This window comes from Anthonomus grandis, chromosome 5 (assembly GCF_022605725.1).
Source record: "Anthonomus grandis grandis chromosome 5, icAntGran1.3, whole genome shotgun sequence".
Lineage (NCBI taxonomy): Eukaryota > Metazoa > Arthropoda > Insecta > Coleoptera > Curculionidae > Anthonomus > Anthonomus grandis.
In genome coordinates, this window is record NC_065550.1 from 24,979,296 (window position 1) to 25,006,815 (window position 27,520).

The 27,520-nt window shown below is 32.8% G+C and overlaps 3 protein-coding genes across 3 annotated transcripts; 1 reads left to right on the forward strand and 2 right to left on the reverse strand.

Annotated features, from left to right (window-relative positions):
* Positions 1–1,030: 1,030 nt before the first annotated feature.
* LOC126736172 (synaptobrevin homolog YKT6) lies at positions 1,031–2,630 on the reverse strand. The gene has a single exon (XM_050440410.1). It carries the CDS (start codon positions 2,429–2,431, stop codon positions 1,832–1,834), a length of 600 nt encoding a protein of 199 aa, XP_050296367.1. The 5' UTR covers positions 2,432–2,630; the 3' UTR covers positions 1,031–1,831.
* Positions 2,631–12,400: 9,770 nt separating this feature from the next.
* LOC126736303 (growth arrest and DNA damage-inducible proteins-interacting protein 1) lies at positions 12,401–21,458 on the reverse strand. Its single transcript, XM_050440595.1, has 4 exons — positions 21,249–21,458; positions 20,984–21,192; positions 20,709–20,924; positions 12,401–12,721 (listed from the first exon to the last, which is right to left on the reverse strand). Exons 1-4 carry the CDS (start codon positions 21,376–21,378, stop codon positions 12,473–12,475), a joined length of 804 nt encoding a protein of 267 aa, XP_050296552.1. The 5' UTR covers positions 21,379–21,458; the 3' UTR covers positions 12,401–12,472.
* Positions 20,445–26,554, forward strand: LOC126736302 (UDP-N-acetylglucosamine transporter). Its single transcript, XM_050440592.1, has 7 exons — positions 20,445–20,587; positions 20,992–21,091; positions 22,022–22,130; positions 22,197–22,319; positions 22,636–22,850; positions 22,911–23,094; positions 25,928–26,554. Exons 2-7 carry the CDS (start codon positions 21,068–21,070, stop codon positions 26,383–26,385), a joined length of 1,113 nt encoding a protein of 370 aa, XP_050296549.1. The 5' UTR covers positions 20,445–20,587; positions 20,992–21,067; the 3' UTR covers positions 26,386–26,554.
* The last annotated feature ends 966 nt before the right edge of the window (positions 26,555–27,520 follow it).

Below are 27,520 nucleotides of genomic sequence, written 5' to 3' on the forward strand. Positions count from 1 at the left end.
AGAAGTCTGATAAGGTAATTTTAGATCTCTTGAATACAAAATGAGTTTTGACTGCTTTGAAACTCGAGATGATATTTCTTTTTTCTTTTTTTTTTGCCAACGTTCGTTTTTCTATTTGTTACCTAAGTTAGCCAACATTGATATTTTTTGCAAACTGTATGACCTACCATTTTTGAGATTTAAGAAAAAATATAAGCAACATTTACTTAGGCAAGTTTAAATTGTTAATTGGTAAAAACAATATACTTACGCCATAGAACGTCAAATTTTTTTAGTGATTTTATAAAATGTCATTCCTACACTTGCGTTACCTTCTGTATACCTTTATAATTACAAAAGTATCATTGCCTAGTTAGTACCTTAAGTTGCCAATAAGTAAAAATTTGTATGTATGCTCGATTAGTAACAGCCATGCTGAACTTCGCCAAGTTAAAAAATAAAGGCCTATTATTAATATTATTATATTTTGATGTTACAGGATGTACAGTTCTATATCCCAGAAGTACAAAAGTACCTATATATTAAAAAATTAAAGTAAGTCTATGTACATGCTTATGAAGGCTACCCTTTGAATCATGGCCTCGCCATGATTCTTTACACAGTTTATTATCCAATAAAACACATTAAAACTACTTAAGTCAGTAGAATTACTAAATAGGAGTCCAAATAATATGTGATATGGGCATATTCTGCTTAGTAACCCTTAAAAATAAAAAAAGCCTCTTCCAGTAGTTTCAAAATTACAATAAATTATAATTACATGGTTGGTTAAAGGTTAATTGGTTTTACCTATTTAAAAGTTATCAGACAATTTAATCTTGGTGACTTAAATTTAGCTGCTATAAAAACTTATATTTTTTTTATTAAAAAGTTTTTATAATAAAAATATGCTAATAACTTTATTGGCCCAGAACATTACTTACTCATATTCTTAAAAACTAATCCTATTCCTGAGGTCATAGAGTTTAAAGCTAAAAGAGGAATAGGATAGGTAAATATATATTTAAAAAATTAAAACATCTTGTAAACAATTGTTCCACAATTTTATTTCCATTATATTTTTTTACAATTCCATTAATTTATAGACATATTTTTTAACATGTAAACATTAACAATTGCATATATATAATAAATACAGAAATCCACATACAGCATTTTTAGGTATAAGTAGGTATATAATTTACAAGCACAGTACACTTATTTACCCTCAGTGTGGGAAAAGGAAAACTTAACGTCTGAGTTGATGTGGTAGACCAAAAAAGAAAATAATGGATCGAGAATTTAATTTATAATTATTGCTATCCATACTTAATGAAAAACAAGATCTTAGGAGATGTCATGATTTGAAATAAATTTATTTCTTCTCTATTTGTATATCCTTTTGTCTACCACATCACCACACTTTAAATACTGTCAAAATGTAAAAAAATTCAAGAGTAAGATAATACTAATTTACCCTTTAACAGCTTTTGGTAATCATTATAATTGATGATAATATGTGTTGTTTAAAATTAAATTGAACCTACTCATAAAATTAACAGACTAGGTCATCAGATAATTAAAACTGCAGTCATCGCCACATTGTTTTCAGATTTTGGACATTTTTTTAAAGTGTCTTTAATAATCCTCTCTTGTAGTAATTATTAAATTAATAATTAATCCCATCACTAATATATTATTTAAAAAAATTAAATTATGTTTACTATACTACCTCCCTTATCCATATTAATTCTTAGGTTTATTGCATTCAGTTTTTAACATAAAATTAAGTTTTGGTACTGTGCTTTATTGAGAGGCCCTAAACAAATATTTTGACACACATTAAAAGTATTTAAGTAAAACTACAGCAAGCATTGGTTTTTCTTGCTGTCTTATAAAAAGCTTTAGACTGTATACTTAAGTTTTCAGATTTTGAAACTAAGTCATCTAGTTTCTCCCCTCTATTCAGGACAGCTGTCATATTATCATGCATAATAATTACTGTTTCATCTAACTCTGCCTGGATTTTTGTTAGTACATCTGCCTCCCTGGGGTTCTGGTATTTAGCTAAATATACATTCAGTTGTGGAAAAGCGACGTCGCGTTCTTGTAAATTAGGCCAGTTTGCTGCTGGGATTTTTTCTGCAAATTCATCCAGTGTTTTGGTGAGCAAAGTGTGTGACACTCGAGAAGGGTATTCATGGTCTGAAATGACGACACCGGCCAGGTTATCTGCCCTAACATAGACATGGCAAAAGTAGTCTCCCTCTTTCACAGACTGTCTTGAAGCAGGCAAAGTCCTCTCGACGATGGTTTTAGCACAGAACAACATAAATTCTTGTACAGAACCTCTTTGGAAGTAGCTGAAGCTTTGCAAGTCAAACGCTGACTTTAACCATGTGGCTGTAGTGGGTCCTTTGTATAAAACACAAATACTGAATAGTTTGACCATTTTAACAGAAAGTTTTGGTATTTTTATCACAAACAACACTTATGTTTCACTGAAAATAAAGACTAAAAAGAGACAATGTAAAAGTACTCAGTTGACAGTGATGGAATGTAGTAAAGTAGAATGTAGAGTAAAAGCAAACTTTCAAAAACCCAACTAGAAAAATATCCAATATCAAAACAAATAAAGGGATGACGTAGGGTGAAGATAATGATGACGTATCTTGACGTTACAGCGATGAAAGCCATTGGATATTAAGGCGAGTGTACAAGAACAATGCGGCGAGCGTAGCGGAATTTAATCACGCAAACGTTTTAAAATTTGGTGGAGGATGATGGACTGCGGGTATGAATGAATAAATTTCGTTTAACTACTGAGTCACAACCCTTGCAATCTAATCTAATAAAAAATCAAATTAATAAAAAAAACTCAATTCCGTTTGCTATGATATTAGCGAAGATAGCAAATACAGGGTGTTCCGTTAATCATGTTACAAACTTCTAGGGCAGATAGAAAACGTCAAAAGAAAAACAAAAGTTCATATAAACATGGGTCCGGAAAAGCTTCCTCAGGGAGCTAGAGCACTTTGTTTTGCTTGCACACACTTTTTGAAAGGGTCAATCAACGGCTCAGGGACACTGGCTCCGTTAAAATAAAACGCCAAGATAATGGCGCGCAAAGGAACATCCGAATCCCGTATTTTGAGGAAGAAGTGCTTCAGCGATTTGAAGATAACCCATCAGTAAGTACTCGAGCAGTAGCTGATGCGATGCATGTAAATCATGTTAGGCTATGGAACGTTGTTAATGAACAGCTTCTTCGGCCCTACCACCTGCAGAAGGTGCAATCATTAGGACCCAATGATTTTATGCCCCGCGTGAATTTTTGCCACTGGTTTCTTGACCGGTGTACAGAAGAAATTTAATTTCCAAAATATGTCCTTTTTACTGACGAGGCTTTATTTACAAAGTAAGGCATTTTTAATTCTAAGAATAATCATGTGTGGAGTGAGGAAAACCCTTATGGCATTCATTTTAGGAGCTATCAATATAAGTTTTCGGTCAATATGTGGGCCGGCATTGTTGGAGAACGCTTAACTGGTCCAATTATGTTGCCTCCTCGTTTAACGGGAAATATTTATTTAATTTTTTTAAGAAATGTACTGCCAGAACTATTAGATGATCTGCCCCTAAATATACGACAGAACTTATGGCTACAACACGATGGAGCGCCAGCTCATTTTTCACTTATTGTCCGCGAGTTTATAAATGAAAATTTTGGAAGGCGCTGGATTGGCCGCGGAGGCCCTATCACCTGGCCAGCGCGCTCACCAGATTTGACACCCTTAGATTTTTTTCTTTGGGGTCATATGAAAAGTCTCGTATATGAAACTCCAGTCGAGTCAGAAGAAGACCTGGTGACCAGAATTTCCGCAGCTGCTGAAGTAATCCAAACCACGCAAAGTTTATTTTTGTAATACCAATCTTTAATAAAATTTGTTTACGTTTCTAAAATTGTTAATTTGTTGGTTTTTTATTACACTTAAAGTCAATTAAACATTTTATGCTTCACGGTAATTAAAGTGACAGTTAATTAAATTGAGTACCAATTTAATAAAGTGGCTACCTTAACTTTTTTTAAACATTTATTTTTTATTTACGTCAGATTTTTTTTTAAATTGTTTATTAATAATAATAGGTAATTCATTTTTGTATCTCATAACTTGCCTTTCGTCAATTTTCACAAAAACGGTGATATTTACCATTTACCGACTTTTACTAAGAGCACCTTTTTTATGTAAAAAGCATAGGAACATCATAATCTAATGCCCAAACGGGCAGAAATTAAAGTCTTAAAGAAATGGGCCTAAATTTACCAAATACCCCCCTGATTCTGAAGCCCCTGGTAAATATTTTTTTTATTTAGTAGGTTCAAAAGAATAAACGTACTAACAATAATTTACCTCTCAAAATTGGTTGCGGTAGCTAAAGTAGTTCCGGAGCTATTAAAAAAAACCTAGTTTTTAAAGGTTATTTTCAAAGTGCTCTAGCTCCCTGAGGAAGCTTTTCCGGACCCATGTTTGTATGAACTTTTGTTTTTCTTTTGACGTTTTCTATCTGCCCTAGACGTTTGTAACATGATCAATGGAACACCCTGTATATTCAAGAAAATTAAAAATATTTGGTAAAAGTATGACTTGTACTAAAAAACTTGTAAATTTTTCATGTGATTTGAAATAAAGAGTTTTGTTATTATCAATCTTGAAAAAACTCATGTCTATTAACTACACCTTTAGGTCCTTCTGGACAGCGCTGTATGTCCTAATAATGTACATTTTCGGGAATGGAATTTAAAAATTTTATCAAGTTTTTTTTTTAATCAGAAACCTTTTACAACTAACTTGATTTTATCCCAATAATAATAATAATAATTATTATTATTATTATTATTTTTAAGATTTAAGTTTTTTTATAAGAAATTTTTACAAGAATAGAATGTTTCCCTGCTAAATTTTTATCGCATTCATTTGGCACTGAGCGTTATTGTGTTGCTATAGTAGTTGTTATTACACTAGTAATGTCAATATACATATATGTGTATGGCGTGTGTGTGGATTAGTATAGGATTGTGTTATGAGTAATATAGATAATAATAATATGGTATTATTTTGTAAATATGTATATTTATAGATAATTTAGACTTATTATTTTGTTTTTTTTTTTTTTAATTTTGTAATTAGATATAGTTTAAGATGTTAATTAGTATCATGTAAATAGTGGCAAATAAAAGACTTATTATTATTATTATTATTATTCATCATTTACTTATCCCAGATACCTGCGATATGAAAAGGATTAAGCTCTGTGGTCTGTGGGGGCCTTTTCGGTGTCCTCAAGTGACCTGAAATGTAGAGTTATCTCCTAGAAATTTCCGGGTGCTGCGAGCAGTTGCCAGTAGTACTGCCTTTTGCATGTGCTTATATAGATGTTCGCCAGTTCCTAGTTGTTTAAGGTATTCCAGTAGACTCTTCGGTATTACACCCGTTGTCGATATAACAATTGGGATGGTCTGAACATTATCCATTCTCCATTGCCTTCCGATTTGAATTTCTAGATCTCTGTATTTGGCGATTTTCTCAGTGTGTTTCTCTTGCAGATTATCGTTGTTCGGTATGGCTACGTCAATTAGAGTTGTTTTCCTGAAAATTTTATCTATTAAAATAAGATCTGGTCTATTATGCCTTACATGTTGATCGGTAAGTACACTGCGGTCCCAATATAACTTATATCGGTCATTTTCCACTACGGGTTCTGGAGTATATTTATAATACGGAACCTTCTCTGTTGTAATAAGTTCCAACTTCATTGCCAACTCTTGATGTAAAATTTTCCCAACTGAGTTGTGCCGTTCTTTGTATTCTGTCGCTGCAAAGGCCTGACATCCTCCTATTATGTGCTGGATTGTCTCTGATGTTTGGCATCCATACCGGCATTTGTCGTTTTGTACGGACGGTTCTCTGACGATGTGCTTGAGATAATTTCTTGTTGGTATAACCTGATCTTGGATGGCGAGTAGAAAGCCTTCGGTTTCTGGAAACATCTTGCCTGATACCAACCAATAGTTCGACGAAGCAGTGTCGACATGATTTTGGCTGATCTCATTAGGATGCCGCCCATGAAGGGGCTTCTCCATCCAGATGCGGAGTTTTTCCTGGTCCGTATGATAGTAGCTGCGCGCTTCCTCGCTCTTAAGTTGTAGAGGAGTGGAATCGTCTATTTGATTTATTGCGCGATGCAGCGTGGAATTTTCTCCTTGCCTGTAAAAATAGGATCTTAAGTTAGTGATTTGTTTTTCAAGTTGTTTACCCAGATCTATTAATCCTCTTCCTCCAAGGTGGCGGGGAAGCATCGTTCTTTCAGTGGCACTTCGAGGGTGGTGGTTGTGCGTTTTAGTAAGTAGGGTCCTCACTTTTCTTTGTAGCCTTTCTATGTCTGTCCTACTCCAATTAATTACCCCAAAAGAATAACTAAGAGCTGAACATGCGTAGGAGTTAAGTGCCTTAAACATATTTTTGCTGTTGAGATTGGTTCTCAAAACTTGTCTTACCCTTTTCACAAACTCGTTAGTCAGTTCGCATTTCATTGTTTGTTGTTCAATCGTTTGTGATTGTTTTATCCCCAAGTATTTGTAAATTTCGTCTTCGCCCATGGCCTCGATGGTCTGGACATTCTGCATCTGATATTCTCCTGGCTGAATTTTTCCTCGGATTATATTGAGAGTACGGCATTTATCTAGTCCAAATTGCATGCCGATGTCATTGGAGAACTCTTCTACTATATGCAGCATTTGGTTTAGTTGGTTCCTAGCTGCGGCCATTATTTTTAAATCATCCATATACAGTAAGTGATTTAGCTTTGCAATCTCGGTGTTATTATCTCGGATGCTAAACCCATAGTTGTAGAGTTAAGACGGTTCGAAAGAGGATTCATAGCTAGGCAGAACCATAATGGGCTCAGTGAGTCCCCTTGGAAGATTCCTGTTCGAATTGGAATGTTGTTTGTACTTACTGTGCTTTTACCCTGTACTTCGAGCTGGATCGTTGTTCTCCAACTTGTCATAGCGCTCTCTAGAAAAGACAAAGTATTGCCATCAACTTTATACACTTTTAATATGTTTATAAGCCATTCGTGTGGTACTGAGTCGAAGGCTTTCTTATAGTCGACGTAGGCAGTAAAAATATTTCTCTTGTTGTGATATGCCTGGTTGTTGATGACAGAGTCGATAATAAGTTGTTCTTTACAGCCCATAGACCCTTTAGCGCATCCTTTTTGTTGTGCGGCTATGATGTTGTTTTCCTCACAGTGTTGATAAATGCGCTGTGTTAAACATGAAGTGATAATTTTATACAAAGTAGGTAGGCACGTTACCGGTCGGTACTTAGACGGATCTTGTGTGTTGTTCTGGTCTTTAGGCAGTAGATAGGTTACTCCTTGCGTTAGGAACGCTGGCATTTCCTGTGGGTTAAGAATAACGTGGTTAATTAATTCTGAGAGTTTAGGATGCACACTCCGTAGTTTCTTTAGCCAAAAGTTATGAACTCCATCTGGGCCAGGTGATTTCCAATTATGCAGTTTTTGGATAATCTGGTTGACTTCCTCGATAGTGAATGGTCGATGTTCCATCTGGTTATATTTATTACTATTTTGTTTCTCTTCAGTAACCCAGCTTGCGTTGATATTGCAAGTTGTTTGGCCCAAAAATCTTGAATTTGTTCTTTCGTGGGGTATTGCTTATCTGGGTGATCTGATTTTGAATTTAGCTCTCTATAAAATTGTTTTTCGGCCCTTTCAAAACGAAGATTGTCACGTTTTCGGTTATTACTGGTCTTGTATCTTCGTAGGCGCCCTGAAAATAAGGAAAGTTTCTGTTTTAGAGTATCCAGGCATTGTTAAGCTGTATTATTTTCTGGTTCATGCCGAGTGTGGATGTTGTTTCTCTGCAAAATTTCATCAACTTTCTGTTTTAGTCTATTTGTTCGTGTACCCCTCAGATATTCTGTTAGTTGGCCGATATCTTTTCGAAACCTCTGAATTTTTCGTTGAAGTCTGGTCTCCCATGGCGGTATCGGGAGCTCGGTTCTTGCAGAGTCATTGTGGATCCTTATCTTAATCTTCATGATTTTAGCAACGGCAGTTGCTGCGCTATAAACTATTATTATTATTATTATTATTATTATTATTATTATTATTATTATTATTATTATTATTATTATTATTATTATTATTATTATTATTATTATTATTTTTATTATTATAAAGCTATTAAGAATCTTTGCAAGACAAAATTCTACAATTTTTTGATAATACGAAAAATCATAATATTGAGTAACCACATTACTACTCGTTCTTGTATCATAATTATGTGTTGGACAAGATTCACTAAAAACATTCCTCGTTATTTTTGACAAACAAAACACAGTCTCGTCTACACTGAGATTCATGTTAATATTTTTTTTTTGATAAATATAGGCTTACATGAATCTCTTTGTTTAATTTTAAAGATTGTTTTATTTTATCTTATTTGAAGTAAAAATACCTTTCTACCCTAGCAAAATGTCCTCAAAAAATAAGTCCGTAATTCATTCGAGAATGAATAAATGCATGATATACCGATATCGTGGCACTTTCAAGAGTACGTACTTTGGATACGAGTTTTGGATACATTTAAAAGCAGGTTATTGGCCAGAAAGTACGCACCAACAGACTTGTGACTGACTCAACTTTTTCTGACTCAACTGACTCAACTTTTTCTCTCAGTATCTTCAGGTTATCGTGACTAGATGTGATATCATCTGCGTAGAGTAAGTACAGTAGTATCTCCAACAACATCATCCACCTCATTTATATAAAAAATATACAGCAAAGGTCCCAGAATTGATTCCTGGAAAACAACTTTTGTTACATTATCATTTTCGGAAAAAATTTTGTACCTTAAAAATCTACTCCTACAACACTCTGCGTTCTACCTTCTACGTATAATTTTAACAAACGAAAAGTGCAATGCCCCTTACACCAAGCTTATCTAATTTTTTTATTAGTTTTTAATGGTCTACACTATCAAAAGCATTAGAAAAGTCTAAGCACACTTAGTGAGTTTAGTATTTTTATCATAACCTGATGATAAATAGCACGAATGGTCGACTTACCCTTTCTAAAACCATTTTGACTTCCGTTGATTTCTTTATTACTTTCTAAAAACAAAACTAGCCTTAGCACTTTCAAAAATTTTACTTATATTAGGTAATAACGAGATGAGGACAATATATATCTGTATATCGTCTATCTAGATAGTATTACCGTTGATAGTAGAACGCTGATAGATGGCGATCTAATTGTTCCTGAAAACCTTGGTGGGGTTCAAATCAGGACTTTAGATAGAAAAGTCCTAAACGCCTTTTCTAAGAAAACCACACCAATGTAATATTTTGTAATATTTTATTAGATTGGTGATATTGTGTTAAGAAATATTCTGTAATTCTTCCCCAGTAGTATGAACAAACTCTTGTATAGTCCTAAGTGGGTTTACGCGTACTGTCACTGCCCTGGAAGTATGTAACAAGCTAGTGTTCTATGAGATTCATGTCTGGCGATCTGCGGGCAAGTCCAAACGTTTGATGCCTTCCGATTCCAGATACTCATTTACAGCTCTGGTACGGTGAGGTCGGGCTTTATCATCCATAAAAACGAAGGCCTCACCAACAGCTCGTCGCCATAACATGACGTAAGGGTCGAGAATCTCCCTCATTTATGTGTCACCAGTTATTGTGCCTTGAATATAAATTAATCATGTACGACCATTAGACATGACACCAGCTCAGAACATAGCACTTCCTCCTAGTAGCACTTTCTTCCATATCCGATGACCAAACAAATTCTTGCTTCTTGAGAAAAAAATACCGTTCCAATTATTATTATAGACCGATACTTGAACTCCCAAACCACCACGTATCTGCTTGCACTTTTCGTATTGCCATAGTTGAGATTCTTCAGATGGTTAAGTGAATATAACGGTTCTGTTGTTTATTAGTTACACGACAGCACGCAGAAACTCACCTAGGACTAACCAAGAGCTTGTTAATGCTCCTCGGGAAGAATAGCACAATAGTCCTCGACAGCATATCTCCAATCTCACAGACTGGGCAGACGACTTCAAGATTCCATAGATCCTAGAGGTGAAAATACACGGTATTAAAAAGTTTTCCAGTAGGTACCTTTATTAAGAAAAACTATTAAAAAAAAACCTTTAGACTAATAAAGATTTCTTACAAGCATTTTAGTAGTTTTTTTTATTTAGAATTAATCAATTAATAAGTTTGTAATCTATTTTTGTCGTTAAAAAAACTTTCGGAAATTTAGGTTGATGCAAAACTTTTAAATCTGTGTATAATATATATATGAGGCACCCATTTCCAAAACCTTCACAATTTGGTTCCAAAATCAGAACAGTTGCGAATTCGGAAAATATCTTTATATATGCTCGTCAGCATGAACTATGACTTCTTTTTTCTTTTTTTCTATCCTTCCAAAAACGCAATCTGCCAGTAGAAGTGAATGTTTCACTATGGAAAAAGATACTTATGATATATCATTGACGAGATTTTATTGGATCCCTTGGCGCCCACATTTTGTAACCATGAGTAAGTTTCTAACTATGAAGTGATATTTGGATTGTTTGTAAATTGAATTTTCTTCACATATAGCTAAAAAGGTACAAAAGCTGCCTGGAGTAATAATATGATTGATCTGGGACTTGAAGCAACATCATATTTTTTTAGCACTCAAAGGTAACTTTAAGTCTTTTTAGAGCTGTATAAAATGCCTTTGCCTTAAGTTTATGCACTCGCAAGGTACACATTAGTTTAGCTTTATTATCACTATTACTTTCAGCAGTAATTAAACTTTTTGATCTGATACATTTTGTGCATGCATTAGTTGCAGGATTCATAAATCTTTGGTAAATATTTTTCGAAAATAGTATACGTTACCGTCAAGTTTTTGTTTTCATTGCAGTATGTTTTCCATAGGTGCCTTATAGATAAGTCACTTGGCAGGTGTTGACGTTCTGATTTCTTCCTAGGATAATGAGATTGGACGCATTTTAGGAATAAACGTCTTTACTTTTTTTATCCATGTATTTCTTACTTAGCTATCCTATCACCTATTCTATTTCCTTTCTCATACACTATGTGACAAACAACATCATTAACGCTATATTTTAAACTCTAAACCTTAAAATTCCCAAAATTATTAAAAAGGCTTTACTACAAATCGATAAATTTCCATCTTTATTTTTTATAAAATATGTCAATGAAACCTAGTTATTTCAAGTTCTATATTTATAGAACATCGTTTATTTAGAATATTCTGTGATGTATGTTTGAGGATAAAGTTATTTTGTTTTAGTTTGGTAGCGTTTGGGTACAAGTAATTTTGAAATCGAATATCTTGCATGAAGAAATTTTCACATGCAAAATAATTTTTTTATAGCTGTACCTTCAGTGGCTAGGTAAAGTTTAGTTCCCTATCTAAAAGAAAATACTTTTAACAAACATGCCAATTTACAAATATGCATCACCCACATTATAGGTACCTTCCGAGTTTATTTTTTATTTTAGTACTGTTTGATGGATTTCGTTTTTTTTTTGCGACCTATTGCCAGCTGTAGCAAGGTCAATGGTATCTTCAATATCTCAAAAATTCTATTTAAAAATAATTCATAATTTATTTATATAATATCCTAAATTAATTAAAATAAAGTTTAATAAAATAATACTTGAATGAAAACTACGCAATCGAAAATACGCACTGGATTAAATGGCCGCTTAAATAAGACTAGACAATTTTTTAATAAGAATAATACCGTGCTCTGGAAGAAAACATAGTTTTGATTATATCTTTTATTACAATGGCGCTTATTTTATTGAATGGATAAAAACACATCATGTGGATGTTAATTCAAAGAAGCGAATGCCGCATCAATATGTCGTTTTTAATAAAAAGTAGAGTGTTTATAACTTAGATAGTTATTAACTTCCTTTTTTGCGAAGTGGAGTCGGTTGAATAATTTTTATTTATAAAAAATGTTGACTTGAGCGATGTTCTAAATTTCAATTTTTGTTCGTCGTTTTTCTTGGTCGGCCACGTTTTTCAAAGATTTTACTAAATTTCCTGTTTTAAAATCGAAAATTGTTGACGACAAGGCAAATATATAATTACTAACTGTGGTCAATATTTATTCTGGTCTACTCATATCCCATTGAAAATTTTTATAATTCTTCAAATGGTAAACATTATTTGGAATGTGCAGCAAAATAACCGTTATGTTATGAACTGTGTGGAATGTATCGTGAGCCGTGTGCTTTACAGTACATAGTACATAGTACAAGGTAAAATAAATGAAATAATGTTTAAATAGGTTTAAAAAAAAACTTTAATTCATTTCTAATTACATTTTCATTTTACAACATTAACACTACTTTAAATATTATTCTTTTTCAATATTTTCATTTTTAGGATCCTCTGATATATTTTCTGCCGGCAGCTGAGCTTTTCCATGTTTATCCAAGATCCTCTTAACTATTTTTTCGTCATGGGCTTTTTTCCTTGCTTGTTTCATTGCCTTCTTTTCTTCCTTTTCTCTCTTTTCTAATAATTCTTGGAAGCGAGCATCTTTTGGATCAACGTTGTACCCAAAGTGTCTCCTTACTTCTTCGATTAGACGTTCTCTTCTTTCCTAAATTGAGAGAAAGCGTTACATGCGTTATTTGACTTACATTATTTATAAGACATTTTTCTACAACCAGTATACTGCCCTCCTTAGTTAAAACGTTCTAACTACAAAATTCTCGTTTTTTGGGATTATTACATTTTATTAACCTATCAAATGGTATCTGCCTCCTTGGCTAAATTAGAAAGTCCTAACTACATTTTTTATGCTTTAAATTCACCTAAATATATTGTCCTATGTGTAGCAAAGACGATAATCCCAAATTAAAATGTCCTATCTATCTTTTTCAAAGGTAAAATGTCCTAAGTAGCATTCCGTTTATAGAATATTCATTTGTGCCAGTAGGGGCATATTCGAAAAGCCGGTGGTAATAATATGACACGAAGGAGTTGCGGGTCGAGATAAGAAAGATTTTATTTCAACTTTTTTTGAATTTTTTTTATATAACAGAGACATGCGTAATTTTACGATCTGGCTTGACAACTGTGCAGCTCAAAACAAAAATTGGGCCTTATTTTGTTTACGTTGTAAACTCTACTGGGACTGAACTGGAGAATTTGGAAATAAAATACTTTCAATCTGGTCACACTTTTATGTCCGCTGACTCGTTCCATCACCAGGTAGAACAATGATTGAAAAGGACGGTAAGGTATTCGATTTTAATGATTTTAAATCGGCTGTAGAAAAGGCAAACTCATCTAAGGTCCATGTAAAAGAGATGAACATACAAAACTTTTTTGATTGGAATGATTGTTCATCCAAGTTTAAGCTTCAAAAAATTGTTCCCAAACCTCAATTGCAGAATATGGAACATGCACTTTGACATTGCACTTTAAAAGGGGAGAAAATGTGTTGTACTACAAAAATGCCTTTTCGGAAGAATTTAAGCTCTTGAACTTGTTGTGCTAAATATTATAAGGATGAGTTACCAAAACCTTCTTGCCGAACACAATGTAGAGGTGTAAAATTAGAAAGAAATCAAAATTTGATTTCTAAGCTACGTCATATTATTCCGGCTAATCGAATGATATTCTGGGAGGAATTAATCGTTTCCCAAAATAATGATACTTACAGTAAAGAAAAGGTATATTTCCAGTAAGAGTCAAGCACTTTTTGAGTAACTGATTTCCATTCATAATGATTTACTTTCATACTGTTTTTAATGTTCTAATGTTTTAATAGTTAGTAATTTAGTTATAATGTTAATTTGAAATGTCTTTAATAAAAATCAGTCCAAAAACAGATATATTTTTTTATTATAATTACTTTACTAAGTTAAAAAGTCCTATCTAACTTTTTTTCCTAAAATTTCACCAAATTTTGAATTTAGTCTTTTACTAAACGTTACCCACAAATGTAAAAAACAAATTTCTAAGCGTATAAAAAGAATCAGATAATTATTTCAAAATATGAGGACTGCATATTAGTTTCCATAAAATCTCAATTTGCTCAGCTTTATCGATTTGCGAGTTAGGATGTTTTAAATAAGGACGGCAGTTATTATACCAATTCACCTCCACTTCAATTTGTATTTTTTATTCATATTTTCTGCTAGTTTTGAAGCAGGACAGTTTATAATGTATTTCATGTAAAAATCAGGTTACAGTTAGAAGATAATGTTTAACATTGTTTTATGGTTAAATTCATTATATTAATGAGTATTTTAAAAAAAGGTTCATGTCATTTTCTACACGCTGTATATTATAATATATAGAATTAAATAGAATAGTTTATTAACGGATTTCCATTTACAATAATTGTTTTTTAAATAACTAATAAATTAATATAAACATAATATTCCAAGAATAAATATCATAGTATTATAATTTTCTAGATTCACACATAACATAATTATTAAACCTTTGACTATACAGAACGGAACAAAATCAGATTGAGACAGTGACAGTTTTAAGGTTTATTTATAAATATTATCACTTTCCTTTTAAATGAATTTAAAGAGGAGGAAAAGAAATCTGGCAAATTTTACTTACTGGCCTATCTAAAGTTTCTAAATAAAATGAACAGTACACCTAGTGTTTCTCTAAGGAACTTTAAAACCAATTTTCCCAATAACTAATGACCAATTTTTCCCAATAACCTCTAACAACAGTTTACCAAGTCATTAAGAATTTTTTTCGTGGGGATTTTAAGTTTATAGGCACTAAAATGTCACTTTTTCTATTTTTTCAAAATTGTTTATATGGCATTTAAAAAATGGTGACCAAATATTACTTGAATATTCTAGAACAGATCTCACAAGGGAACGGCAAACTTTTTTAAAACACACAATAATATCAAAGTTAGACAGAGTGCTTTTCAAAAATCCCAACAGTTTTAGTGCTCTGACATGGGTGTTCTTAATAAGTGGTTTACTACTGGTTGGGCCCGATCCTCGTAAGAATTATGGTAGTAATGACATTTTTAATGCTGACAAGACCGGAATTTTTTACAGACTAACCCCAGAAAAAAACATTAAAATTTGTTGAAGAAACCTGTGCTGGCGGCCAAATGTCTAAAGTTAGAATAACATTGTTGGCCGCTGCAAATATGTCTAGAGCAGAAAAAAGAAAGTCCGCAAATCCCAAATTTTTTAAAAACAAAATGTTGCCAGTTAGACACAGAGCAAACAGTAAGGGATGGATGACATCTAATTTGTTTAGTGAAGAGTTGCTCCAATGAGATGCAGAAGAACAGGAGAAAAATTTAACTTTTAGTTGATAATTTTCCAGCACATCCCGAAGTTCCTCTAAACTATATTAAATTGGTCTTTATGCTTCCTAATATCAGTTCAAAGCTGCAGCCCGTGGATCAAGGTGTAATTCCTTCATTGAAGGGTCAATATACAAAGATAATGATAATAAAAATTTTACAAGCAATTGATAATGGACAAGATTTTCCAATGAGTCTTTTAGGTGCTATATCTGCTTTGGCAGGAAGTACAAAAACCATTGCAGACTGTTTTAAACGTGCGGGATTTTTTGAGGTGGAAGATAAATTTTATACAGATGATAATTGCCCCTAAATGACTGCAAATAATAAACAATAATACGAAAACATATAAAGAAAATACTGATATTCAAAGACCATTGAAATGGAAATGAAAAAAAGAGAGATGACTGACAAATTCTATTGATGACCATGTTATTTCAACCGAATCTATAACACAGGAGCAGGTTATCCAGTCAGTTTCAAAAGGTAGGGTCAATTGGGGTAAACGTAAACTGGGGTAATTGTAGACACATCTAAAATAAGAAACACAACAACATTTAGATTTCAAATTTGGCGCGAAGCTCACTATTCGAGTCGTGCCGACGTCGGGCGAACTCGGTTTCCCTCTAAATGTTACTCCTGTTTGTGCTCTTCTTGCATTAGTTGGCTGATGCAATTTGAATTTCGGCACTGAAGTTTTCGAATGCAAATCATCGAGGTAAGTTAGATATTTCATTTGGACATTGTTTGTTATACTATTGTGTCTATTTTACGCCTAAATGTCTGTCGACAAATTTTATAATCACTAAAATAATTCAGTGTTTACATTTCTCCCTATTAAATTTGTTCTTGGGGGAAATGTATACACACTTTTGGGGTAATTGTAAACATAATAAAATTAGTGTCTCGCCGATAATTTATGTAAAATGAGTAATTTCTTTGTCTTGTTGCAGTGTAAAGATGCCTCGTACTTATGTAAGGCAAAAAGAAGCACCTTCTTATACAACTGAAGACGTTGCGAATGCCGTCGCAGATGTCCAAAATAAAAATAAAACGTATCGTCAAGCAGGAACGTTCTATGGTGTTCCCAGATCAGTTATTTACCAAAGGATAGAAGGAAGAAAGACTCCATTAAATGTGACAAAGGGTGGACGTTCCCAAGTTTTATCCTCAGATATCGAAAATGAAATAGTGAAATGTTTATTGGCACGTACTGCGATGGGTCTACCATGTGACAAAGCAGAACTTAGACAACTGGTTAGAGAGTATGTTAATGCAAAAGGTTTAAGAAAACCATTTAAAAATGGAGTACCGGGAGAAAACTGGTAATACTCATGCATGAGAAGACATTCTGAACTGTCTCTTAAGAAACCGGAACATTTGCAAAAACTGCGAAAGGATGCTAGAAAACCTGAGATCGTCTACCATTTTCTTGATGACCTGAAAAGAATCATTGATGAAAATAATTTAGATGATAAAGGAAGCTTTATTTTTAATGCTGACGAGTCAGGTTTTAATAATGATCCCTATCGTATTAGGGCAATTGGAGAGAAAGGAAAGGCCCTGTGCCGGATATCTGGCGGCTCTGGAAGACAGTCGACGACAGTCTTAGGATGTGTTTCTGCCGATGGAAAAGCACTTCCACTGCTCATCGTATTCAAGGGAGCTGGAGTTCAGGCTCGTTGGACTTCCAATAGCGCCTATCCAGGAACTCTATATGCGGCATCCACTAATGGATGAAGAAGCCGCAATTTTTCCAGTGGTTTACGACAGGGTTTATACCTCACATTAAAGATTTAAGAACTTCCCAAAACCTTCTAGATCAAGCAGCTCTACTGTTGTATGATGGTAACAGCAGTCATATGAGCGTCAGAATTATTGAAGAGGCAATGCACAACAATATTATTTTGATAAAGTTTCCAAGCCATCTTACGGATAAGCTTCAGCCTTTGGACAAGTGTGTCTTCCGACCCTTAAAGGTGAATTGGAATAAACAATTGGTGAAGTTTGGTAAGGAACAAATGGGACGAGGGTGTGGACGGCTAACTAAGGAAAAATTTACCGAATTACTTGGCATTACTTGGCAAGAGTCTATGGTTTCTAGCAATATTATATCTAGATTTAAAAATATTGGCGTATACCCAGTTGATCGAAACAAATTCCCACAAAATTAATTTACACCAGACTTGGCCAAATACGAAGCTGCCCTCAAAGCTCCGAAATCTGTAACATCCGATGCTATTATTATCCAACCAGTATCCTCTAAATCAACTGTTGTTGCAATTTCTGAACCAAACCCACTTCTACCCACGGTCGACGATCAAATGCCTTCAACTTCATCATGTTGTAGTCAACATCATTCAGTGTCATCAGCTGAAAGCCGACAGCAGCCTTCTACATCGTCAACTGACTACCAAAAATTATTAGTGGCATCTACCAAGATAATTATACTAACGAACTAAAAACAAAGATAATTATACTAACGAACTAACTAGTTTACTATTATTTTGCATCTACCCATAGTCCACAACCATCGACGTCATCGACTATCAGTAAATCGACAGAAATTACCAACATTTTCTTGCCACTTAGCCGCCGTGAAGATATTGTTGAAGAGAAAAAACAAGTCATACCGAGATTAAAGCAACAAAGATATTAACAACCAACCAAGTTTTGGAAAGACTAAGAGAAGCAGAAGAGAAGAAGAAAAATAAAGAAAAAAAAAGGCTAATCCGAAAATGGACAATTAAAAGTTAGAGCCGAAGTCGAGTGGCAGAGTCGGAAAGTTCTGATGGAGAAATAAGTCTAGGTGATACTGATGATGAAATAGATTGGGCAGAACCGGAAAAACAAGATATAGAGCTTAAAACAGTCGAGAGTTCAGACTTGTCCACAGGGAAATTTATTCTTGTGCAGTTCAAAGGTGGAAAGAGAAAGACTACTCTTTTTAAATATGTTTGTTTAATTGAAGCTGTGGATGAAAAATTAACGGAAATCAAAAAGACTGGTCTTAAATCCTGGGATGCATCAAAAATGCTTTTCAACATGGTTGAAACTGATGTCAGTTATATAAACTTGAATCAAATCATTGGTGTGCTTCCCGATCCTGGCATTCAAATGAAGGGAGAGAGAATACTATACAGCTTTCCAGCAATAGTTCCTGTTTATGAGCAAAACTAATTTTTTATATCTATAATATTATTATAATTACATACTTAGAATAAATTTCTTTTATTAGCGTTATGAAAAATAGTTTAGTTTTAGTTAAAATAAACAGAACTGTTGGAAATATTTACTTTTATCTCGATTTTTCATTTATATTGCAAGCAAAACCTTTAAGGTCACATTATTTTGGGGTAAATGTAAACACGACTTATATCCAAAAATATTGTGCTACGCAGCGACTTTATATAGTTCGTTTACATTTGCCCCAGGTTTTTTTCTGGTAGAGTAAATGTGTCAAGAGATGCTTGTTTACAATTACCCCTAAAGAGTAGGGGCAAATGTAAACGGACAAGCATGTTGAATATATTTAATGTGACTTGTAATTACAGAAAACCACTAGTAATTATCAAAGAAGATACTATGAGCTATGTGACTGCTAATTTACATATATAACATAATGCGTGAAGTCCACAAAAATCGTTTAGCAAGTCAAAACATTAAATATTGTCCACAATTACCCCAATTGACCCTAATATAAAAATACATAAAATTAACTTTAGAATAAAAGAAAACTTGTCTTTTATTTTTCTTAGTATTAAATGTAGAAGTCGTACGTGATGATGACGAAAACGAGAAAGATCTTGATCAAGATGATGTTAAACTTCATAAATAAGAGAAATGACCCAGAAAATGACAGAAATACGCATTTTTTGCAATCACGTGAAGTTCCCGAAGAAGTTTGGAATAGTTTTTCTACCCTAGAAGGATATATGAGTAAAAGTTCAACAAACTGACTTCAAACAATTATATACACAAAGATTATATTATAAAAACTGTATGTGTTGTTTATTCTTATAATAAAAGTCAATTAAAATCTTTATTATTTCAATTAATGATTAAAATATATTCTAAGATTAGAATCATGCTGTTTTTCTTTTAAAATGAACTTACGAACTATAGTGAACCTATTTTGATCTATTTTTTAAGTTGACTATATCTGGACTTTACAGTATAATTTTAATAATCTTCTGTTTTTAAAGTAATATCAAAAGAATTTTTATTTATTTACTGCTTATTGTTTAATTATATTTCTTTACATATTCTGAGTTTTTCATTGCTTGCTTACATGTGCACCAGTAAAATAGGAGTTATTACTATAGTTGGTTGAGGCTACTTTTTTCATTTTTCTTTTACGCATCTAATTTTTTTTAATAATTTATAATTCTTCATCTAATAATTCTTAACAATTTTTTTTTCAGACACACCTTTTAAAAAACATATTAATCACTTAAGGTAATAATCTTTGGCTTTAATATAAGGTCTTTTTAGGGCTAATTCCACTTATTTTATCAAAATCATTTGGCAAGGACTAAAAACCTCATTGTTATTTCTTCTCACAAGGGTCTAATTCCATTCAGCAAAATGTCCACATTAATTCATTTTAAATTGTGATTGGATGTATCTATACCATTTTAAATATTTTCAAAATTATTCAATAAATATACCCTTAGTTCTACATTTTAAAATAATAGGAAACAAACTTTATTTGGTATACAAGGTAAAAAATTATTTTTATTATTATTATATTTTTTTTCTATTATATTTTTTTAGCACTTTTTCACTCAAAAAAACCTAAAATTTGGGAAATAAATAGCATGAACATGATATTAACATACAAATGTTAACACTAAAAAGATAGATATTTTCACATCTCTTTTGAAAAACTACATTTACAAATGATTAGAATACTACAACCTTTCTTTATCTTCAAAAGTTAATTCAATATAAATACAATAGAATCTTATACTGCGACGCGCCTTGACTCGCGATTCCACTTTCACTTTTCATATTATAACTTGACCAGAGTGTATAGAATACATTAAGATTTTGTGAGGTGGCAAAGGTAAACATTTAAATAATCTTTAATATGTTTTTTTTTTAATGAATTTTATTGATGTAAAGAAATTAACTTAAATCAGAGTGAAGACTTGATATGGGGTGAGTAAAATTTAAATTAATAAAATTCTAAGGAAATAAATTTTGCTGTTTTTAGGTTTATTCATTGAGCCCACTTATAATTGATTTAAAAGTAAAATAATAAATTCATAAACATATTTACCCTTGCAGCTGTTGCTTCTGCACTTCGTTTTTCAATCTTGGCATGTAGCTCTTTTTTCCACTGCTCTAGTTTTAGCATTTTCTGGCAAATTTCCTCTTGCCTCTTCAACACACTCTTCTCTTTCTCCTCTCTATTTTTCTTTGCTTGTTCAATTAATTGCTTAACAGTAAATGGATACTTAACACTTTCATATTCTTTGGCTTCTTCTAATTCCTCCTATAAATTATGAAGATAATTTTTTATACACAAATTTTGAATGAATTTTATTAATTTACTTTTACAGGCCAACATAACGCTGGATCCATCCCTGAAGCAGAGCCATATCGACCGTAGGTGCGTCTCACATGTTTTAAGGTACCATGGTACCAGAAAGTCGGCTCAGGGTAAGGATCTTGTTCATGTAGTTTTCGGTAGTCATGCTCTTTTAAACGGGATTTATTTCTTTTCAGTTCTAATTCTTCCCTTCGGCTTGATTCATCAATTACTATAAATTGTTTCAATAGTTTAAATATGATTACCTACAAAGTTGTTTAAACTTACCTTCTATTTTACCCTGGTCACTTTCTAATTGTTCTATGTCAATTTGGGAGGAACTGCTTCTAAATGCAAAGAGTACATTTCGATGAATTTCCAGCAAATTTCTTAGCTTTAAGCTACTATTTTGCAACATGTTTATATCTTTAATTGCAGCTCAATTAATATATAGTAAAATTGAATGTAGAGGAAAATAGAAATGTTTTGAGGTTAAGATGAGTTCTAACCTCAAAACGCGTTTGTATAAAAATTTCTAACAGCGTTGCCACGTCTATTATAGTAAAGCAGCGTTTACTAGATGCTTGTTCAGTTACGCTCATTAAGAAAACTTGTGTAAAGGTATCGTTTATAATTATAACGTTAAATTATTTCATTATGAAAAAATTTGAAATAAGCCTCTTATTAATCTCTTTTGTGCGTATTTGTCTTGCGGAACAAGTTTTGACCCATTTGACAACGTTGTATTAAGAAATCAGCTGATTTTGACTTTGACATTTAAGACATATTTTTGTTTACCTTCAACGTGTCAACAAATATTTTTGATATTTGAAATTATTTTATGAAAATACTACTGAAATGTGGCAAAAATCTGTGTACGTGTAATGATTCAAAGACTTATTTATAAAGGATTAAATGTACCCTTGAGGGTATTAGCTTTGTTGAAAAATAATTTGCCAGCATTTAAACAAACAATTCATATTCCTCTTTTTATGACTGGTTTACCTTTTAAAGGTCATTATGTTGAACTTCTGTGTTACATTGAATTAAAATAATTGCAGAAAGGCAGCTTATTAACGGCTGACGCGTGTTCAAATTCAGTCCAAGAAAGAGACTGTAAAGAAGTTAGCAATAGTGACCAAACTGAAGGCACCAAAATGCAGAAAAGAGGTAACATCCAACAAGGATTCCAAATTCTTTTCTAAAATTAACTAATCTTCTCCTCTATTTTTTAAGGTGAGGTTAATAAAACCCTAAAATATGTAAGTTTGTTAACACTTACTTTACAAAATGCTATTGTTGGGCTTAGTATGAGATATAGTAGAACCAGAGATGGAGATATGTTTATTTCATCGACAGGTCAGTATAGTCCCTTACAACACTAAATAGAAAATTGCCTAAGGGGTAAATTAATGAATGAAAGATAGTCAAAGTTGTTTCCTTATTTGCCCCAATCTCTGGTATATAAAGTTTTTGTTTTTCTGAGAAGAAAACTTGTTTTAGACAAAAGTGCTACTCTTTCCATAAAATAAAACTTCATTCAGAATTTCAATTAAACTTAAAAAACTATCACTTCTATATCATTATTTTATTGAAATTTGCATAAAACCTCATATATGATAATTTTTCATTGATGATGTCAGTACCTGTTCCCTCACAAAAAAATCTCTTTTAGCTGTGCTGATGTCAGAAGTAGTTAAACTCATAACCTGCTTAGCATTGGTTTACCTTGAAGCAAAAAGTGTAGTGGGTCTACTAGATACTCTTTATAAACAAATCATCCAACAACCCATTGACACACTTAAAGTTTGTGTACCTTCTTTTGTATATTTAGTACAAAATAATCTTTTGTATGTCTCATCTTCTCATTTGGATGCTGCCACATATCAGGTATAATGACTTATTATCTGGTAAAGGATCAAAAAATTTAATGAAGTGTCTTATTTCTAGGTAACATACCAACTGAAAATCCTTACTACAGCCTTGTTTTCAGTATTCATTTTGAAGAGGAGCCTATTAAAAACCCAGTGGCTGTCATTGCTAACTCTAATTATTGGAGTGGTTCTGGTACAGTTAGCACAAGGACATGAACAAGCTATTTCTAAAAATGCTGAGGAACAAAATAGATTAATTGGTAAGTTTATTAAACAGAAAATAATGTAGTAAGAAACTTTAATAGTAATTTATAGTGTTTTTATAACTATACAATGCCTTTGTATGTTAGCAATAGGTTTTTATTGAAATTTTTACCAAAATAAAAATTTACTTATTATTATTGAAACTAGATTTTATGTGACAGAGTTTTCATATTTTATTATTTCACCAAAGTGTCATGATATTGAGTTTCTGAAGGAATAAAAAGGTAAGGTCTGAAAGTAAATAGTGGCCTTTACACCGAAAGTTTTAACTGCGCGATTTTCGAAATGCACGATCAATCGCACCCGTAAGTGTTTCCGTGTAAAGGTAAATAAATCCGAGAGGTTTGAACGCGTGATTCTCTCTGAACAAGCACGCGCGATTTTTTACACGTAAGGTTTTAACTGAGCGAAATAAAAAGATCATGTTTTTATTTTATATACATATTTGTTCCAGTTGAACTGTTTCTTTTTGGAGCGCGTTATGTCGGACAGTCGTTGTTGCAGCAAAGAAGCTGTTACAGATTTTATTAATATTTACCGAGAATGTCCATGCCTTTGACAAATAAAAAGCAAGGAATACAGTAACCGAAATCTTAAAAATGTCGCCTATGATAAACTCGTTAACTTCTGCAAAGAAGCTGGGTTTCCGGAGGCCAACAAAGATTTTGTTGTTAAAGGGGATCATTTAGAAAAGAGTTGAAAAAAGTGAAGGATAGCAAAAGATCTGGAATGTTGCAAGATGATTTATATACACCAGTGCTATGGTATTTTGACCTCCTTCAATTCACCATGGATGAAGAGATTCCGGCTAATAGTGTTTCGAATAATTACGAGGAAACTACCGAAGATCTGATTGAATCTGAATATGGTGAAGGACCTAATATTAACGCATCTACTACGTCACAGCCTAATAATAATCAACAGAAAAACGATGTAAATATTATTTATTTCGAAACAAACATATTTTATTGATTACTAACATTTTCCCAACTTAATCATTTCTTCTTGCGAAGGAATTACACCTTTGGCGCTGTTAAAATACGATTTAAAATTGTTCCTGTTTTCTTTTGATGCAGATGTTGGATTTGTAGATCTACTTGGTTGCATATTTGTAATATTAACTGAATTATTTCGCCAGTCATCATCTTTTAACAAATATGTGATGTGTCTTCCCTATAAAAAGTTGTTGCACTAATGTAAGAAGTGGAGCGATTACGAAGAAAATTATGCAAGGCACAAATGGCCAGAACAACATAACAAATATTTTCATATTTCATATTAATAGGTCTATGGAATATCTGAAATCTAGAACAAACTGCCATTTTTCGTAAAATCCTTTTGCAATTAGCATCCATTCTTATGTATCCATATGTATATGAATTTATGAAAGTCTGCACAATGGCATTGAGGTCCCAAAAAAATCTGAGTGAATTTGACGCCAAAAATTACAAAGAATGCAACCCGATCAAGCACTATATGCAGAGTCCGTAATAAATTCTGCACTATTAAAAGGATTAAGAAATCAATTATCTGAAAATACCGATATATATGCCAAAACTCTTGCAACTTAAGTTTTTCATCTGCAAGCTCATCAACGTCTTAAAATCAGTACGTACCAACCCCTACACCATCCCCTGGTGGAGTAACATTTCCGTCATATTCAAATAGTGAAGTAGAAATAGAACACAGTTTGCAAAATAATGTGAAACATTATTATGATAATATACAATTATTGTAATTTGTCATTCTTATATTTTTTGTTTGTTTGTAGTAATTAACGTTACAATATGTTCTTCTTTCAATGCCTCGTATATAGCCTTACAAGTTTGTGGTATTAAAATGCTTAAAGTTGGTGCAGATATCCCTGTGGAAAATTTTAAGTCCTCATAGGAACGCCCAGTGACCAAAAATCTCAAAGTAGCAACTAGTTTTTCTTCGGCACCAATGGCTTTCCTCATGATTGTGTCTTTTTTTAATATTCTTACTTTTACCAAATTCAGCAAATAGTCAAAACAAGTATTGTCCATTCTTAGGTAATTTTTATAATCTTCAGGATAGTTTTCTCGCAAATGTTGAATTAATGGAATATCATTATACCGGGACCTGTAATATTATTTTGATGAAGAAACGAAGTAATAGTTACAAACGTTACATATAACAAAAGTAATTAAACATAAGTCTTACCGGTAATCCTTAACCCAAACACTACGTTTCCGCTTTTTCGATTTTTTGGGCATCATTGTTATGCCAGCTGCCACTATAGCAATTATACGTTTATTTTCCTCAGATACCGACATATTTGAATATACAAATTAGATAATATAAAGAAAACCTCTCCTAAACCTTTTCAAAAAATACAAATTCCACGTCTCGTGCCACGCGCCACGTAATCGCGCGCGATTTATCCTTTACACGTAAGGATTTACGCTCGCTATTCATTCCAAACAGTTTTAACCAAACGCAAGAGTTTCTTGGTAAATTACTTTACTAGAGTTTTTTTGAGCCACATTTTTGATCGCAGTTTTTACCATCCAAATTTGCATGCGAGCAATCGCGCGTTCCGCAGGCGCGCGGTTAAAACGTTACGTGTAAAGGCCGCTATTCACATGGTAAAAAAAAATAGTTATAGACTAACAAATAAAGGCTTAAGTTATAAATACCCAGTATCTCGTAGACCTGCTATGTTTGTATAAGACATGTTAAGCTCAATCGCCATATTTTGGTGTGTAGTATCTCCAGTTCAGAGATTGCCCATTCTTAAGGAACACATCTCTAAATTTTATTGAAACTAAAAAAAAACAATGTGGATAAAATTATATTTGTTTTCAGGTTTCATGGCAGCCTTAACAGCCTGTGCCCTTTCAGGATTCGCCGGGGTTTATTTTGAAAAAATCCTAAAAGGCAGTGATGTAACAGTCTGGATGCGTAACGTGCAACTCTCCCTTTGTTCCATCCCATTGGGTCTTGTATCCTGCTACGCCTATGACGGATCCTCCATCTCTGAAAAAGGTTTCTTTTTCGGTTACGATAAATTTGTAAACTATTTGGTAGTCTTAAACGCTTGCGGAGGATTGATTGTAGCTGTCGTGGTTAAATACGCAGATAATATCCTTAAAGGATTCGCGACTTCGTTGGCCATAATATTTTCCTGTTTGGGTTCGATTTACTTATTTGATTTTCAATTGAGCGGTCAGTTTGTGTTCGGGGCAGCGTTTGTTATTTTCTCGATATTTTTGTACGGGTACCAGCCGAAGAAACCCGATGTTTCGGCGACGTATAAGGTATAATAGTTACTAAAATCGTTATAGTATAGAAAAGATTGGTTTTTTACTTGTGAACTATATGCAATAGTGACATAGTGTTCTAATTGCTATTTTATACGATAAACCTAAGGAAGATTGAATAAAAGTAAATGGGGTGTCCAATCTAAAATATTAAATACTAAAACGTATTATTTTGAGACACTCACACATATTTTGCTACTAAAAGTAATACATATTTAAGTTTTGTTGCTTATATATACAAGGGCTAAAATATGTGTACCTATAATAGATCTATGGCAGCACTGTGATATATATACACGCCCGAAAAATTTCTTCGTTTGGTACCAGAATGCCCTTCATTAATATGCAACAAAAAACAAAAGCGCTCAGTTAAACAGAAAACCAAAATGCTTGGCAGCACGTCTCGGCAATTTTTACTTTCAATTTAATTCTGATCGTGGTTAATAGAGGGGGAGCACAGAAACGCTATTGTTCTTTTTTTATTCTAATGTAATACATTCTGCATTCAAGACCTTTATTAGCCGGGCCTGTATAATTATTATTTTGCATGGTGTCAGAAATTAATATTTGGAATGTTTAAATATTTCTTTTTAAATGTTAGGTATCTACAGAATATAAAATTAAAGACATTTAAAAAATCTTGACTACTTTATTTTATATACCTTATTAATAAATGATAATGCTGAGGATTACTTTATACTTACGTTGGTTTACTTCTGACTTCATCCAAGGTCATAACAGCGTTTGTAATATTCGAAACAAGCATTTTAAAAGTAGAAACACTCTTCTTCGCATCTTATATCACTTCGAACCGATACTTTAGTTTCTGCCCGAATTTGCTTTTTAAAAATTTACTCAAAAATGGACACTGTTATTTTTATTAATAGTTGGCTACAAAATATAAACATAAATGATAATTTGTTATTAAACTGCATTCTTACCAGTCAAGAATCGATGTATCTTTCATAAGGAGGTGTTGGCACTTCAGAAGAGCCCAGCAGCTCGCTGCAGTGCAGCAAAATGCTTTCGAAATGATCAAACATTTAATAATTCAAAGGCAGTTCATACATTTTAGTCAACAAATTTCTGATTTCCCTATCAGACCAGGTGCTGTAACAAGTATTATTAATTATTACTT